The 16,558-nt window shown below is 35.5% G+C and overlaps 4 protein-coding genes across 4 annotated transcripts in view; 3 read left to right on the top strand and 1 right to left on the bottom strand.

Annotated features, from left to right (window-relative positions):
• The first annotated feature begins 94 nt into the window (after positions 1–94).
• Slh (sec1 family domain containing Slh) lies at positions 95–2,376 on the top strand. The gene has a single exon (XM_033335721.2). It carries the CDS (start codon positions 346–348, stop codon positions 2,233–2,235), a length of 1,890 nt encoding a protein of 629 aa, XP_033191612.1. The 5' UTR covers positions 95–345; the 3' UTR covers positions 2,236–2,376.
• Positions 2,377–2,479: 103 nt separating this feature from the next.
• Positions 2,480–4,003, top strand: LOC117157587 (coiled-coil domain-containing protein 42 homolog). Its single transcript, XM_033335734.2, has 4 exons — positions 2,480–2,743; positions 2,951–3,259; positions 3,352–3,591; positions 3,674–4,003. Exons 1-4 carry the CDS (start codon positions 2,633–2,635, stop codon positions 4,001–4,003), a joined length of 990 nt encoding a protein of 329 aa, XP_033191625.1. The 5' UTR covers positions 2,480–2,632.
• A 212-nt stretch (positions 4,004–4,215) lies between these two features.
• On the bottom strand, positions 4,216–7,555 carry LOC117157586 (coiled-coil domain-containing protein 63). The gene is made up of 7 exons (XM_033335732.2): positions 7,063–7,555; positions 6,455–6,835; positions 6,042–6,376; positions 5,408–5,631; positions 4,994–5,256; positions 4,580–4,869; positions 4,216–4,418 (listed from the first exon to the last, which is right to left on the bottom strand). The coding sequence occupies exons 2-7, from the start codon at positions 6,803–6,805 to the stop codon at positions 4,238–4,240; spliced, it is 1,644 nt and encodes a 547-aa protein (XP_033191623.1). The 5' UTR covers positions 6,806–6,835; positions 7,063–7,555; the 3' UTR covers positions 4,216–4,237.
• Positions 7,556–8,651: 1,096 nt separating this feature from the next.
• Positions 8,652–16,558, top strand: part of LOC117157580 (bicaudal D-related protein homolog) — a 28,932-nt gene continuing 21,025 nt past the window's right edge. The window contains exon 1 of the mRNA XM_033335722.2: positions 8,652–10,543. Within this exon, the coding sequence (XP_033191613.1) occupies positions 10,304–10,543 (240 nt within the window). The 5' untranslated portion in view covers positions 8,652–10,303. The remainder of the gene's footprint in view (positions 10,544–16,558) is intronic.

Raw genomic sequence — 16,558 nt, 5'->3', positions numbered from 1 at the left:
AAGATATTATAATTGTACAATTTTTAATTACATTTCATATAAGAGATATCAGCAATGATCTAGAGATTTTGTATCATTTCAGAGAACTATTGATGTGTTCCATATTACAGTGTTAAGTCCTAGTAGTATTACATTGTATGGGTATTTTTTGACAATTTAGAGTTAAGAATCGAATATTGACATATTTATTTATATTATGGTGTTTTAAATCTTTTATTTTTTTATATAATCACAAAATATTAATCAAAAAGAGTTGTAAAGATATCTTTTCATCTATAAAACTTAAAATATTTATTAAAGTGAGGAAAGTATTAAAAAATAAAGACCTCAATAAACGAGTTAACCATGATGAGTCTTCGTGATAGGCAAATAAATGCCTTAAAACTGATGTTAAATCTGAATCAACCGGAAAAAAAATTAGAAGAAGCAATACCTGTATGGAAAGTTTTAATTTATGATAGACTTGGACAGGATATTATTTCACCATTAATATCTGTAAAAGAGCTCAGAGAACTTGGTATTACACTCCATATGCAATTACATTCTGACAGAGATTCTATTCCTGAAGTACCAGCTATTTACTTTTGTGCACCTACAGATGAAAATCTTGGTAGAATTGGTCAAGATTTGCAAAATGGATTATATGATATTTATCATTTGAATTTTATATCACCAATAACCAGGCAGAAGATGGAAGATTTAGCAGCTGCTGCATTGCTTGGAGGTGTAGTGTCAAATATTCACAAAGTATACGATCAATATTTGAATTTTATATCATTGGAGGATGATTTATTTATCCTGAGACATCAAAATAGCGATGTCATATCGTATCATGCAATTAATCGGGGTGAAGTAAAAGACACTGAAATGGAATCTGTAATGGAAATTATAGTTGATTGTCTTTTCTCTGTGTTTGTTACATTGGGTACTGTACCGGTTATAAGATGTCCAAGAGGAAATGCTGCAGAAATGGTTGCTAAAATGATTGATAAAAAACTAAGGGAAAATGTTTGGGATACAAGAAATAATTTATTTGAAAGTGAGACAACTGGTCATTATAGTTTTCAAAGACCACTTTTAATTATATTGGATCGTAACATAGATATGGCAACACCATTACATCATACATGGACCTATCAAGCATTGGCGCACGATGTATTAGAAATGACATTGAATAGACTCGTTGTCGAGGAAAATGTGGGAAGATCTCCCGCAGGAGGAACACGTTCAAAGACTAGGGCTTATGAACTAGATAACAGAGATAGATTTTGGTGTCAACATAAAGGTAGTCCATTCCCTAGAGTAGCTGAAGCTATACAAGAAGAGTTGGAACAATATCGTACTTTTGAAGATGATGTTAAAAAGCTCAAATCATCTATGGGTATTGATAATGATAGCGAAGTAGCATTATCAATGGTTTCCAATAATACAGCACGTTTGACAAATGCTGTTAATAATCTACCACAACTCTTGGAAATGAAACGATTGATCGATATGCATACATCAATTGCAACAGGTATTCTGAATTTTATAAAGTCCAGGAGACTCGACACATTTTTTGAATTAGAAGAGAAAATAATGAGCAGGCAAACATTAGATAGAAGTGTATTAGAAACAATAAGTGATCCAGACTGTGGTACTCCGGAAGATAAATTACGTCTTGCTATTATATATTATATTTGTACAAATATGTCAGACAGTGAATATAGTAAACTCGAGACAGCATTATTTGCTGCTGGGTGTGACTTAAATCCTCTAATATACATAAAACGATTAAGAAGTTACACCCGAATAGCAGAAATCCAAAATAATTACGAAGGTGGTGGTACTAAAACAGTTAGTATGTTTTCAAAATTAATGAATCAAGGATCATCATTTGTAATGGAGGGAGTAAAAAATTTGGTTGTTAAGAAGCATAATTTACCAGTCACAAAAATAGTCGATGAATTAATGGAATCGAGGCAATCATCTCAAGCAGATGATTATTGTTATTTAGATCCAAAGCTCTTAAAACCTACAGAACAAATGCCAAAGAACAGACCAACATTTCAAGATGTAATTGTTTTTATTGTTGGTGGTGGAAATTACATAGAATATCAAAACCTAGTGGACTATGTAAAACAAAAAAGTGGGGCTGGGGTCAATAAACGAATCACGTATGGTTCTACAACATTTATTAATGCAAAACAGTTACTTAAACAACTTTCACTCTTAGGACAAGAAGTTCACTCGTAAAATTTGCATATTATACAATAAATATCTGAAAATACTTATTTCCCATTCCCTTATAGCGTACAGTGATTTTCCACATTACTGTAATTGACTCTTTGTAAAAATGTAAAATAAATAAAATACGTTTAATTATTTTAAATACAATTTTTCTAATTGTATTTACCTGTCATTGAACTTGTTATATCTAATACATGTCCATGGTCCAGATGTATGTTCAATTAAAATATGCTACATAGAAAATCTAGGGATTTTTGGTTAGTAAAGAAACAAACCTGTATTTCAAATTGTTTGATCAATGGATTATACATACAATTAACATCTTCTCGTGGAATATTAAAAATTTAGTGAACATCGTATTAAAACATTCATTTTTATTCACATCACTTTGTACTAAATTAAAATGGCTACCATACAAGAAGAAGTAAAAAATTTTATTCGACGAGCTGTTATTACAGCAGACCCGCAAAAAGCTGTTACGGAATACTTCCTCTCGAAGCAAAAAGATCGCGATGTTAAGTAATGTAACAAAGAAACTATTTCATATGATCAATTTGCGATACATTACAAGTATATTCTTTGCATTCTTTTATTTTCAGTTCGATAACAATTAGGAAACTGATGTAAAATTTTATGAAAAAGGTTGTCAAAGTATCTTATTTTTATGCTTTTTCTTTATATAATTAAAAAAAAAAAGCTAACATCTCCAAAGATATGTGAGTTTTGTCTTTTATGTATTAGAAAGTATCCTGAATGGGATAAGCCAAGAGTTTACCCGGCATTAGAAGTAGTTAGAGCGCGCTGTGAGTTAGCAAAAACCGAAGAGAGATTACATGCAAAATGGGTCGAACAAGAGAAAAAGCGGAAATTCATGGACGAGCAATGGGACGAGATGAGACGTCAGGAATTGTTCCTCCGAGAATCATTTATAAAATTCAACAGATTCGTGAGAGAAAATCAAGAAAAACGTGATCGCGCGGATAGCAAAATTAAAGAAGAACGTGATCGTCAAGCAAGTAGGATGGAAGAAGTAACATATCACAATAAAATTAATAAAAGAAAATTATTTACGTAGTAGTGGAAATATAATATTTTTTATTTAGTAGAGAACATATGTTTCAGATAAAAGAACTCGAAGAAAAATTAAGTTACATGAATGATGTTCGAGATAGGATGAAGAAATATGTACAAGAATATAAAAAATATCATGATTATTTAGACAGGGTCATTGTCGAAACAGGCGAATTTCATTCAATTTCTGAGATTTTTAATCGTTACGAAACTTTAATCGAAGCACGAACGATTTTGTCCGAGCATCAGGATAAAAATCTCGAGATATTAGAAGAAAGGGGAACAGAAATGGTAATTTTCTTAAGATATATTTTATTAGTTTTCCATTTATAATTGTACAATGGAAAGGATGCGTATCTCTTTTTTTTTATAGCATCATATGACGGAGTCAAAGTCACAAAAAATTATGGGGTTGAATAGTAAATTAGCGCAACTACAAGCAAGACGCGATTGGGCAGAAGTACAAGCTCGTAAATGGGAAACAATCGTGGCTGAAATAAAAGTAACTGCAGCGGAGAAAAATTTGGAGCACATGCAAGTAAAAACGTGTTGCTGGAATCTATATCAACAGATCTGCAAGAGAAAGGATATTCCCGTGACTGTGAGCAAAGATGACGTCGAGCAACAGTTAGATCATATTAAACGAACCATTCTTGAATTAAAACGAATCATAAGAGTTGCAAAAAAACGCGCAGCGAAATAAGAGAATCGTTTTACTTGAAATTACTTGTCCAGCTACTGTAAATAAATATTCTAAAGAAATTAAATATATATAATACTGATAAGTATCTTACTATTGTTACTAAAAATTGGATTGAAAATTTGTGGCAGAACAGTTTTACGAGTCTCACAATTACGTCGATGATTCAGCCAATTACCTTGTACTTCGTAAATGTTAATGATTGTGTATCCAATTTACAGGCTTTCTGTTACCATTTTATTGATATCGTTTCTGTATGATTTTCCTAGCTGCCGGTAAATGACAACCAGATATATTATGCAGGAGTTCCGAGTAATCTTCTTCGAGTCTTTGTTTTAACTTTTTAGTAGCTTCATCGCGCGTTAATGGATGTTCTAAACCTTCGGATACGATCTGTAACTCTTCTTTTTCGATACATCTATACAATTTAATTTTCTCAATAAATATTCGTTATAAACATTACATGCAAAGAAGCTAAACGAAAACAAACAGATAAGAAAAATTCAAAAATATTGGAAATAGGGAAGGATAAGAAAGAAAGGAGGAATAGATGGAGGTAGATGGGATCGAAGGACTTACAAGGCACAGGGTTGGGTAGGGGCAATATATTCAATAGGAGGCACTTTCAATCTGGGTCTTCTCTCTTCGTCAAGTCGCAATTGTTGCGTTTTGGTAGCTTTATCTAGCCAATATACTTTGTGGAACATCTGAGTAATACGTTTTTCAATGATTTCTAAGTATAGCATGACATTGCACGTTGTTATCTGTTCATTATCACCTAACAGTTGCAAGATCGGAGAATTGTCACAACGAATTGCTTTAAAGAGAGAATCTATTCCTTTTAACAATTTCTCTATTACGTCGTCACACTGAAACAAATAATAAAGTTACTCATTTGAACAGAAATATTTAATTTTTAAGGAAATTCGACGTCGTGGTTTGATTTCGTAGATTTTCATTCTCTGATATTCGATGGAATTAGTAAGATGTCACCTGTATCAGATTTTCTTCAGCCGCATCAGCGAGAGCGGTTTGTTCTTCAAGTTCTCGTTTGAGTTTCTCCAATGTTTCGGCCTGTTCTTGATCGGTAACTTCGTTCGTAATTCGAGCGTCTTGTATAGCTATTGTCAACTGAGCCATCCTCGACTGGAGACCTTCCAGTTCATCGTTTAATTCGTTCACATAACTGAATAAAGCAAAGTTTTCTTCTTCTTGCTTGATAAAATACGCTATCAGCTTATTGACGTCGTGCACGCCTACAAAAACGATTATTCGTTACAAAAATTTACTACTTTTGAATTTTAATATTATTTTAATGTTATTATAATATTAATACTAATATGTATTTTAATATTATGTTTCGTGTTGTTTCGCGATATATGTGGAAGATAAAGAAAACAGAAATACCGGTGAATTCTTTAATCAATTGTAAGATATTTTTATAATTCTCGATCTTATCTTGTTTCTCTTCTATTTTCGCTTTCCTTTCAGCTGCACGTTTTGCATTCAAATCACCCATTTCGCGATATTGTCCTTTTACACCAAGAAATTCTTGCAATTTCATTTCATTGTCCATTGTCCTTTGTAATTCGCACATTTCTGACACGTGGGCCTTTAGATCTCTTAGCCCCCTTTAAAGAAAATAATATTTCAATGTTCATTTCTGTTCGAAAGATTGTACACCGTCACCGGAAGCAACAGAAGTGTAAGTCAATTAATGATCCGACAAATAAAATATTGGATAACCGATGTAGAAGCGAGATCACCGGATGTTATCACGCGTCATTGATTTCCGATCGTTACTCTTGGTTCCGAGTTTCTAATTCAACGATGGATAATTCGTTCTACGTGAAATACGAATAACTTTCAGGTCATTAATGTAATCCTTAGAGTTATGGGGACAACGATCCAATCTTTTCAACTTTCGCAGCTATTCGTTGGTAAAGAGTGTCGTGAAACTTGTGGCAACAATACTAAGTACGTTTCTGTGTAGTTTCATTTTATACTAATATTCAAGATAAAAGATTCTTTAAAAGCGTACCTCTCACGAAGAGCTTGAATCTTGTTCAATTCTTCGTCCCTTTGATTGAACGCGATGGTAGCTTGCTCTATTAAATCATTGATTATTTGTTTTCCGGCGTTTAATTGATTAATTAACTTATTCCAAAGTATTGTGAACTGCGATCTTTCCTTCAACATATTTTCGATTTCTTCTCGAAGCTTTTGGTTTTGAGCAACTACAATATTGAATCTTTTCGTTGCTACTTCAAGTCGATTTTCCAATATGTAAACCATTTTATTTTGTTGCAAAGATATTTCTTTTAGTTGCGTGTCTGTCTTAATTTTTGTTTTGAAAATTTCAACCTCTTTTGACAACTGAAAATAAAGCATTTTAATAGTATCGTTTCATCTTGAAACATTCGTGCTTGAAATCAATATCGACGATTGATAAACCTTGTGAATTTCATTATCGAGCTCTGCTATTTCCTCTTTCTCCGTCTTTATCATCTCGTCATATTTTGCTTGCGTTGTTAACATACACTTTAATTTTTCTTCCATTTCCTCATCTTTACGAACAAACGTTTTCGAAGTTGCAGTTTTAATACGAAGAACGAGTTCTGCTTTTTCGTACTCCAACCGATTAATCATGTTCATTTGATTGTGCAGTTGTAATTTTGCATCCTCTGTACAAGTACCCCGATCATTTTCCATTATCCTATACTGCCTTTTCAATCTTGAAAGTTCAGCTATAGCTATCGTCTCAAGTTCTATCTCGTCCGGTATATGTTGCAGTTTATGCGCCATTATGGAGCTTTATTTTTCAATAATTACAACCTTTCAAAACATAATACGATTTTGTTATATTTTTATCACTATCATTTTTCTTTAAATGTTAATTTCTTATTTCTTTCGACATACAATAAACATACACGTTACAGTTAGTCTACAATTTCTCAAACTTTATTTATTGTGCAAACTTTATTACAAACTATACACTACTTGTTGTTTAAGATTCTTTTCATCGATTGACGTCTAAGTATAAAGGTTAGTGCGAAACTCACTATTTATTAATCATTTATAGAAAGTTACGCTCAATGGATCCGAGATTTTTCCGGAAGTTGGCAACGTTCACATCAGTGTCTTCCTCGCCGTCCACGTAGATGATCTTTAGGATCCACGGAGAGGAAAACACTTTCCCAATGTAACTGTCGATGAGGTTCAGCGGCGACATTTGAGAAACACATCTGCCACCCTATATAGTTCTACTAGCTGTACGTGCGGCACCGTTATTCTTTCTTGTTGATGTTTCCGGTTGCCAAGCACCCTCTCAGGGGTGTATAGTGACGGGACCCTCGTTTTGTGAGTTAGCGAAAAATATTCAAGTGATCTTTCATCGTTATACGAGAAAGACCGGTTTGCAAAGAATTTAAAAAAGCATATAACGAAGAAATATATCGTTTCTAAAAAAAAAAAGAAGAAAAAAAACAGTACAAAAAGATTAAAATGATTCGTTGAATATCAAAGTGACACTTTACTTCTTCTGATAAAACCAGTTACTCGAAAAACCACTAGATGGTGCAAGTCGTTTAATGAAAACTAATGTTATCAAATAATTACATTACTAAGAACGACTGATTGCTAACGAATAGTGTCATGTGATCACCAGCTCTTCAAAAAAATGTAAATTTCATTACATACTTTTCCTTTAATCGATCTATTACTAGGCAGTTTGTAAAGTGCTGTATAATAAAGTAAGTTTCTTTCTTTCGCGAAGATGCATCTCTTTTTTTTTCATTCGTTCGTTCAATTTCACGTTGGAATTACAGTGAAACTGCTCGAACCATTTTGTATGAAACATATTTTCTAACTCTCGAAAGAGTTTATTTATTTTGTGCTATATTAATTTATAGGTCGATGTAAAAGAAAGTAATAGGAATTTCAACATTTATTTTAACATAATACATCGGTAACAGCGGTAAACGTAGGAGGATCGTATGTTAAACACGATCCATAGATTTCGTGAGATCGAGTCAGGTGGCGGTTCGACCAGGTGGGTCAAGCAGTGGGGGTAACGCTGGTGGTGGGTACAGCCAAGGGAGAGGTTAGTATGCTTATAGAGGGAAAGGTCGGCAGGTCGATTGTCTTATGTTTTCGTATAAAATCCTGTCACACTGTATTTTTTCTTATTATCCCGCGTTTTATTTTCTTTCTATAGTCATTACAATGCGAAGAACAAGTGAATACTGAATACTATGCATACACGATGCGAGATAAACGTAAATTACTCGGAAGATAATCTAATGCGATAACGTAGCGTCGGTGGTGATACGAACGATCACAATCGAGATACATAATTACACAGAGGATCGAATTTAGCAGTGCGAGTGAACGTTTTCGTAGCGGAACGCGCCTGACCAGTCGAACGAATTACTTTCAGCCGAGGTCTCGGAGGTGGGAGGATCTCTACTTGGCTGAGAAGCACGGCGCACGATTCCGTAATATTTATTTTCTACTGGCGGCTAGTGAGTCACTACCTGGCCGACCACGGTGCGGCGAGCTGGTCGCCTCGTGTGTCCGTGTCCTTCTGCGCGTGCTTCTTGCAAACAGTGAGTTCACGGTGACGCTACGAGCCAGTCGAGATTATCTTGTACAGAAGGATCTGCAAAGGATAACGAGAATAAAGGGGATTATTGGTGAAAAAGATCATTCTCCTTTCACGACGATCGTATCGATTCCACGGTGATCGTATCGTTTCCACATTGTCGCAATTCAAGACGGAACGGAATACAAAAGCATCATCGTCTCATTGAAATCGGTATCGTTCAAGTGTTAGGCAGAATATTCTGAACCACTGACGTCATATTTATCGAAGGACAACTGAAAACAAGTACAGCACTTGTTATGTCGCGAAGGTTATATCGATATTCGTAAAAATGGGTCGCAGAATACGATCGACAACAGACGCTAGTGTTCCTTGATATATCAGTCTAATGTCCAACATCGAGTTTCAGGATACTACGTTGAATCGTTGTAATTTTATTAGTAGTCGAATACGATTTGTGCATCGATCACTTATTTATGTACGTGTCGTAGTGAGCAGTGCGGCAATTTTTGCGTGTGTATCGTACCTGGAAACGATCGTGAGCAAGACGGTAGAGGGGTTACGTCCGTATGTTATACCCATGTTGGTCGTTTCGAAGCGTGGTTACATTGTTGACTTTCTATCGTAAAGTCAGGAATCGTTGCTGCCTCTACGTTCGCGTGTAATAACGAGGAAACGGAGCAGAACAACGGAATTAGTCCCGTAACAATTCACCTGGTTTTTTCACTCGTCGGAGAATGTCGCATTGACAATCGATTGACAATCGATCGACAAGCGATCAGTCGAATGTCGATCGATGCTAACCTAGGATTTAATCGCGGCATATCTCGCAAGGACTCTTTATTTTCAAATTATCTCGAAGTGAGTCGATCGTGCGAACGTGCATGTGTAGTGTGACGAATTGTGTATTGGCTACGATTTATGGAAGTATTCGAGAGCAATATACTCGTCAAAAGATTACGTCCGTGAGTGTGATCACAGCTGATCGTTCCTGATAGTGAGAGACTTTACTGATCGACGAGAGAACCTGTTTGGATTCCAACGTGCCGTGCACGAGTCGAGGCGAGGAAAAAGTGAACTTCTACACGGTCTTTATTTTTGCACACGTCGTTTATTTTATTTACAATATGCGAAGGTGAGCGGTATGACTCACGTTATTCAACTATGTTTTCGAAATTTTGAATCAGCGTGATATTCGCACAACGCGCATTCGAATATTTTTAACTTGAAGATAAGTTCTTAGTTATCAAAGCTTTTAATCGTATAGGAAGAAGCAGTTAAAGATCCCACTTTATATATTTTATATATTTTGTTGAGGAGTCGATACAACCGATTTCAATTATCTGCATACCATACGCCAACGATTTTCTTCGATAAAAAATGAAGATTGAGCAAGCTTCAATGACATCGCTTTTCCAGTGAGATTTTAGATATGTATATACTACGTATTAATGTCAATCATCCGCGACACAAGTACCGCGTGGTACGCGACATTCAAACTACGTTACTTCTATTGGATTGCCCGTGTTGATTAGTGAGTATACCCGCATTTTGTGCATTACAAATGACTGTGACGTTGAGACGATCGGCCACTTGGTTTCGCGAGTGTCATCATTACGAACGACAATAAAAGTCACGCGTTGGCCTGACACGTGACATTCGATCGACAATTGGCGAGCGTGTAACGACTCGCTATCACGATGCTACCGAAAAAAGACGGCCATCCGGAGCCGTACGCTCTGGAGGATATGATATCCGACCTTCAAGCGCGACGAAATTCCCTAGACCAGGAGGACCTCGAGGATCCGGTGGAACTTCTAAAAAAACGCGACAAAGACCTTGTATTAGCCGCAGAATTGGGAAAAGCGCTTTTAGAAAGGAACCAGGAATTAACCAGACAGAGTGAAGCACTCACCGAGGAGTACTCTTCAAAATTAGAGGTAAGCTTTTATTTGAAGTTAAACGGTTATGTTTTTGGGTTTCTAGCCCCTCATTCTAGTTACTTTATTACTGTATCATGAAGTTATTATATTATTATAACACTAGATATACTTCGTCGTTAGTTTCGTTGTTAGGAAACGATATTGACTTAAATCTCGTTAATTTACCAACTGTAAAACGAATTGTTATATTGAATACGATATTACCAATAAAAATAAAGAAATTGTTGCGAAAACTACCAGAGATTCCTTTCTTATATGTATGATACATTTCCATTGCGTTTCAGGGAAGGAATTTTGTGTAATAAACAGCATAAGTTTATTAACTACTATATCAATTTGTGTTGCGAGAGATAAAGAAAGTATGTTATAATTGGGTACGATCAAGGTAGTCTGTTTAATCAAGAAAAAAGAAAATATAAAACGATAAAATCGTCGTCTCGCGATAGGTTCGTTTATATCGAAATCAATGTTATAGCTGAAAGTGATATGGCATAACAGTTCGTCGGAAGATTAACGGCACCGATTCGCATTGCGTAAGGGAAGGTTTTATTAGATTAATCGTGGAGGAGTGGTTTGCCTCTAGAGTTCTCATACAGACCGGTTACACACCGTTTCATTACACTGAAAGCTCGCATTAAGGGAGTCGCCGTATCATCTCGTATTAATAGAATAAAAAAAGCCTCTAACTGATCTATGAATAGTGTAGGTAGAGCTATAGGATGACTGTATGCCAGCACGCGCGTGAATCGTTGAAAAAAAACCTAATCAACTAGCTGTCCTTAGTCTAGGTCATTCTAAAATATGGTTATCTTTTCACAATTGTTCTTATCATAAAAGCTTTAACGCGTTTATTTTGTACGTCTCAGATCAGAAACTGCGCGTATTTTTACGATATGTTCATGATATCGTTAAAGCAAAAATCATGACGTTAAAAAAGAAAACTTCCATAATAAATAACAAAGCATATATGTACGTAAAGTTTTACAATATGGTGGTAGATCCTGCTTGTTAGCATACAGGATGTTTACGCTATTAATTACTCAGTACTTTTCCCGTAGTTGGTAGATTTATGAGAAACGTGGCGGAAAACAAATTTTCATTATTTTTTATGCGCAATATAATGACTTGGAGGCTGAAGTACATATTTTTAAGATTTTATAACACTGCATATATATATAAATAATAGTATTTTCTAACTGTACACAATAAATATACACATACATATTTATATTTATTGTTTATAGCTTTATAGTTTATATTGTTTATATTGTTTATAGTTTTGGATCAAGTTTTGTCTTGTCATAAGAAATGGTAAAATTGTTTCTGTCATAAAAGGCGACCTCCAAGAATCATCTATAAAAGAAAACAAAATATTTGGGATTGTGATGATAAAAATTCGATCAGTAACGAACATTTTATATTCATTTGTTTTGAATGGCATTCGAATATTTGCCGAAACAGTCAAGTGGATCGGTTAGGGTTGTTGGAGTAGTTTATGGAGTAGTTTATGGAGTAGTGGTAGTTTATTAGCGAGCGATTCGCATTGCGTGTGCGCATTCTCCTGCTGCAAGTTTTCATGACTTCTGCCGACTTTTCACAAGAATGAATCGAAACAAGGAAAGAAAAGAAAGGAGAAAAACGAAAAATGAAAGTCGAGGTGCAGGCTCGCGAGCGGATAAAACGTTTCTCCGCGGATTTCGCCGGAATCGGGCCACGGGGCACGACTCTGAATTTCAAATGCACTTTTAACGAGTACCGTGCCGCGATGGAGATTCGAGATCGTGGCAGACGATAAATTTATCTGCGAAAACTAATGGCAACGCTGACATTGAGCGCAGCGTCATTCGTTGATAAACTTCTCTCCGTCACGTGTGCCGATTTCATTTTTCACCTTGTCGCGTCGCTTTCGCGTTCGGTGCGACGCATTTGTACCGCGATCAACGTGTTACTTTTCTCTTTCGACTGCCTGATATTGCTGTCACTGACAGCTATATAGGAATAAATAAAAAAAAAATGATTTTACACAGTTTTACATCGCATCTGATAACTATAAAATCATACAAAAACTTCCAATTTCTATTTAAAGTCTACGAAAGTTCGTTAACTGTACATTTGGTTATTTTAGCTTTTGTATATCTCTACTATTTTGTAGTGAAATATTCCATTTTCACAAAATTTGACATTAAAATGCAAAAATCGAGAATAACGTAGTTTTGTTAGCGTTTTCTTTCTCGTGTCCTTCGCGTTGTATTACACATTTTTATGTTTTATTTGTATATTATATCTAATCTTATTGAAAAATAATTTGTCATTTTCTTCCTCAAAAATTATATATATTTTTTATAAATATTTTATAAGTTTATAAGTTTAACTGTTGAGTTTTACATGTTACTAATAAGATTAATATCGTGTTCTATTTTACACTTGGTGCCTACAGAATAAGAATCCAAAATTTAAAAACCGTTATATTCGACTAACAGTATATTATACATGAAATCGTCGGGAATACCAGAATAAAATTTCCAGATTTTTCGCCGTTTTCATCGTTAATTTTGCTCGTTGCCGAGTCACTCTTATGTGTCACGTAACTTGCAACTTGTGAAAATATTATTAACAGCGCTCTGTTAAACGATGCTCGAGCAATCGGAATTTAAGGGAAAATCACGGAATCACTTGTTTGAAGCAGCGGAAAACACGCTAATCGCAATAATCACGAACCTTCCTGTACAGTATTTGTAATTCTACCTAACTGTTAGAGCATTCAACGCGATTTTAGATATACATACGATGGCTTTCCATGTATGTTTTTGTATGGAAGTCTCACGCGAGATCATTACTACAAGTGGAATTTATATGCATTCGTAATATCGTCCTACAGCTTGGAAAGCGTAAAATTGAGATGTTCGAACCACGTAACTATATAAATCTTTTTCATTAGAATTATGTATTCCGCGAAAGATTATTGGGAGACTGCGGATATACAATGCATGCATAGAAAAAGAAACTGTTTATAGTTATATAAAATATGCACATATATGCATATATATAGGAAATAAAATGTAGCGGTTATTGTATTAACTTTTTCATGTGTGGTGATAACAACGTGTTGTCAAGTGCAGGCCGAATGTTAGCGTCCGATGAGACACTACCACATTGGTGTCACATTGGTGCAAGTCGATCGATTACATAAAATTTACAAATTTGAACTTTTTTACCAAAAGACACCGGCTACTGGTTAAAGTCGTTAGTAAATTTGTACGGACGTCAAAATGTTGGTATAATGAACATAAATAACGAATAAATTTACATTCAGATTAACTTATTGTGTAATTATTACTGGCAATAAAATTCTGACATTTGGTCTGTCTCAAAGTACAAGAAACGTACCTTTAAATTTCATATTATAGGAAAAAAGAGAAATAAAACTTTGCACAATATAATTATTGGATTTACGAACAAGCATTCGCGTACTTATACGACCGCCACTGCATTTGCTATGATATTTGGAATCAATCTCTACTTAACTTCGATCTCTATTTATTTAATTATGATCGTAAAAACACGAATTTGTATACCATTGTATTAACGTTCAATTGTAGATGTTGGTTTTATTGTAAAAGACACAGAGTAGCTTGTCCGCATGTTGCGATGGCATGTAACTTGCCGACTTGGAGTAGACAGTCGTACGGTGGTGGACAGAAAGCCACGAAAGCGTGGAAACAAGTCACTTAGGTCTTAGGCAACGTAACGTCAAAGACAATGCCCGGCACCACGGTCTGCCTGCCCGCGTACCCGCTTCTTCGTCTATCTTTCCGCGTTTTGCCTGTCACCGTATTTTTGACCTCCGGAGAACACGCTATGAGCACGCTCCTGTGTTTCTCTTTTGTCTTTGATTACAATGCTAGTTACACACGGTGCCTGGTTCACGCTTATAAACTGGGATTCAGTTCACTGGGTTACTTCAAACTTCGTCTGTTCGAGACTTGAAATTTTCGACCATTTGTTGAATACGAAAAGATTTTTTGGAAGGTTGTGCAATTAATGTACAGAGCGATTCGACACGAGGGAAATTGGTTTCGCCGAAATGCGTATTTCTTGGAGAATTTCTATCGAATGTTATATTTCTTTCTGCTCTGGGTTTCATTCAATTTCGCTGGAAGGAAAAATTCTGCCGAGCGAAAAACAAAACACGCGAACATTACGATTACTTGGGCGTTCGCGATTCTTTTTATATTGCAACGTGATGCATTCCAGAAATGATTGTGCTTTCTTTCGAACGAATCTACGTGTCTTCCGCCTTGCTACCGGATATAATTATGGCTTGCGTCATAGCGTTCGGCGAAGATGCATGGAATCGCGAAAGAAGCGACACATTCGAGAAAACGATATTTTGTCGGTGGTGCATCGTCACTTTGTTCGATAATTATACAAAGCTAGAACAGTATCGCGTCAAAGAGATATCGTCATCGATTGTATCGCGTCGTTAATACCCGCGTTATTGCCCGTCTATTCTCACTTCATTATGTTCACGTGCGATTCACGTGAATGGATTATTTCTGAAATGAACGATACTGGAGTACATTCTTATCCGGTATCGTTAAGAAAATATCCATGAACGCGTAGGTTCTCTCCTTTTTTCTCCGGTTTTTGTTCGATTTACTCCGCGCTGCTTTCAACAATTTCACTTTCACGATGGACTTCTCGTTCATAAACGACGCACGACTATGCGTGAACTTGTTCAGATACACGTTGGTATAAGATGCGTGTGTGAATTGCAAGGACTCGCACGAAATAGTCACGACGAAGTCTTTGATCGAATGGTTACAATGTTTCGTTTCCGGTTACTTTAATTAAATCCGTTCATGTTACTTTTACAAGTTCGCGTATCCGGCGTTATCGCACATGTGGTGTATGCTTAAAAAGTTACGTAAAGCCTCTAGAAAGCATTTTAACAACGACCGATCGACGGTTTCCCCGACCAATCCACCTCCAACTCGTCCGCCAGCTGTTTCTTTCATTCCATTGTATCGTGGTTTGTTATACCGTCGCATGAATTATGCAGAATCGAGTGGCAACTAAACGGTTGTTCGATTGTGTGTTATCCTTTTGGGACGATCGGTCGATGGCATCGACGCGTTGCGAAATATCCGATTATTTAATAATAATGCTTTCGGAACGTTCAATGGTAATCCTTCCGCGGTCGAACAACGAAAAATAGTATGGTAATCGAGGGAAAAGTATTTTAATAGCGAAAACGGACAATGGATTTACGCGTACAGGCGTTGAAACGGAGCTACTCACAATTAGACATGGAAGAGTTTTGAAATTATGAAATTCAAATGTCGTTAATTTATCGGCGATTAGACTTTAAAAAACGTCGATTAGGAATGAATGTTTCTATCATTAGGCATTTGACTTGTGTTTTTACAGGAGTTAACGAGACAAAGGACCGTGAGTTCCGTTTAAAGATTCTAATTAATATTCGCGTGGCATAATCTTGTAATGCACGCTTGCTTCGTTTACAACTACGACTGATGTGTAATGATGTAGTGTTAATGTTCAATGTTACGGAAATAATTATTCTTTATATGCAATAACGAGACGCTATTTCGGTTTTGTGTTTTACACAATTTTTTAATTTAATTCTATAGTTCCATATCTATGCTGGAGTAACTGTGAAAATGAGTTAAATTAGAATTTAGTTCGTTGAATGGTATAATTTTATTAATGCAAATCTTTTGAAAGATATTCAAATTAAATATTGATTAGTTCTAGGCTTTTTATAACATGAAATTATCAGAAAAATATAAAGAAGTACTATGTTTTAAAAATAAGTAAGATAAAATCGAGCGAAGAATACAATACCGCAGTATAGTATTTCAGAGTTTTAAAACACTTTAAAAACTGTACTGTCGCTGTTCGATCTCCGGATCACAAGATTTCTCGATATTATACTTCGTTAGAGACTAATGAGAGTATGAATTGAACGCAATTGGATGATTATCGGAAGAA

The sequence above is a fragment of the Bombus vancouverensis genome, chromosome 6 (assembly GCF_051014615.1).
Source record: "Bombus vancouverensis nearcticus chromosome 6, iyBomVanc1_principal, whole genome shotgun sequence".
Lineage (NCBI taxonomy): Eukaryota > Metazoa > Arthropoda > Insecta > Hymenoptera > Apidae > Bombus > Bombus vancouverensis.
Note: the sequence above shows the minus strand (reverse complement) of the source record. Positions and strands in the feature narration are given on the sequence as shown.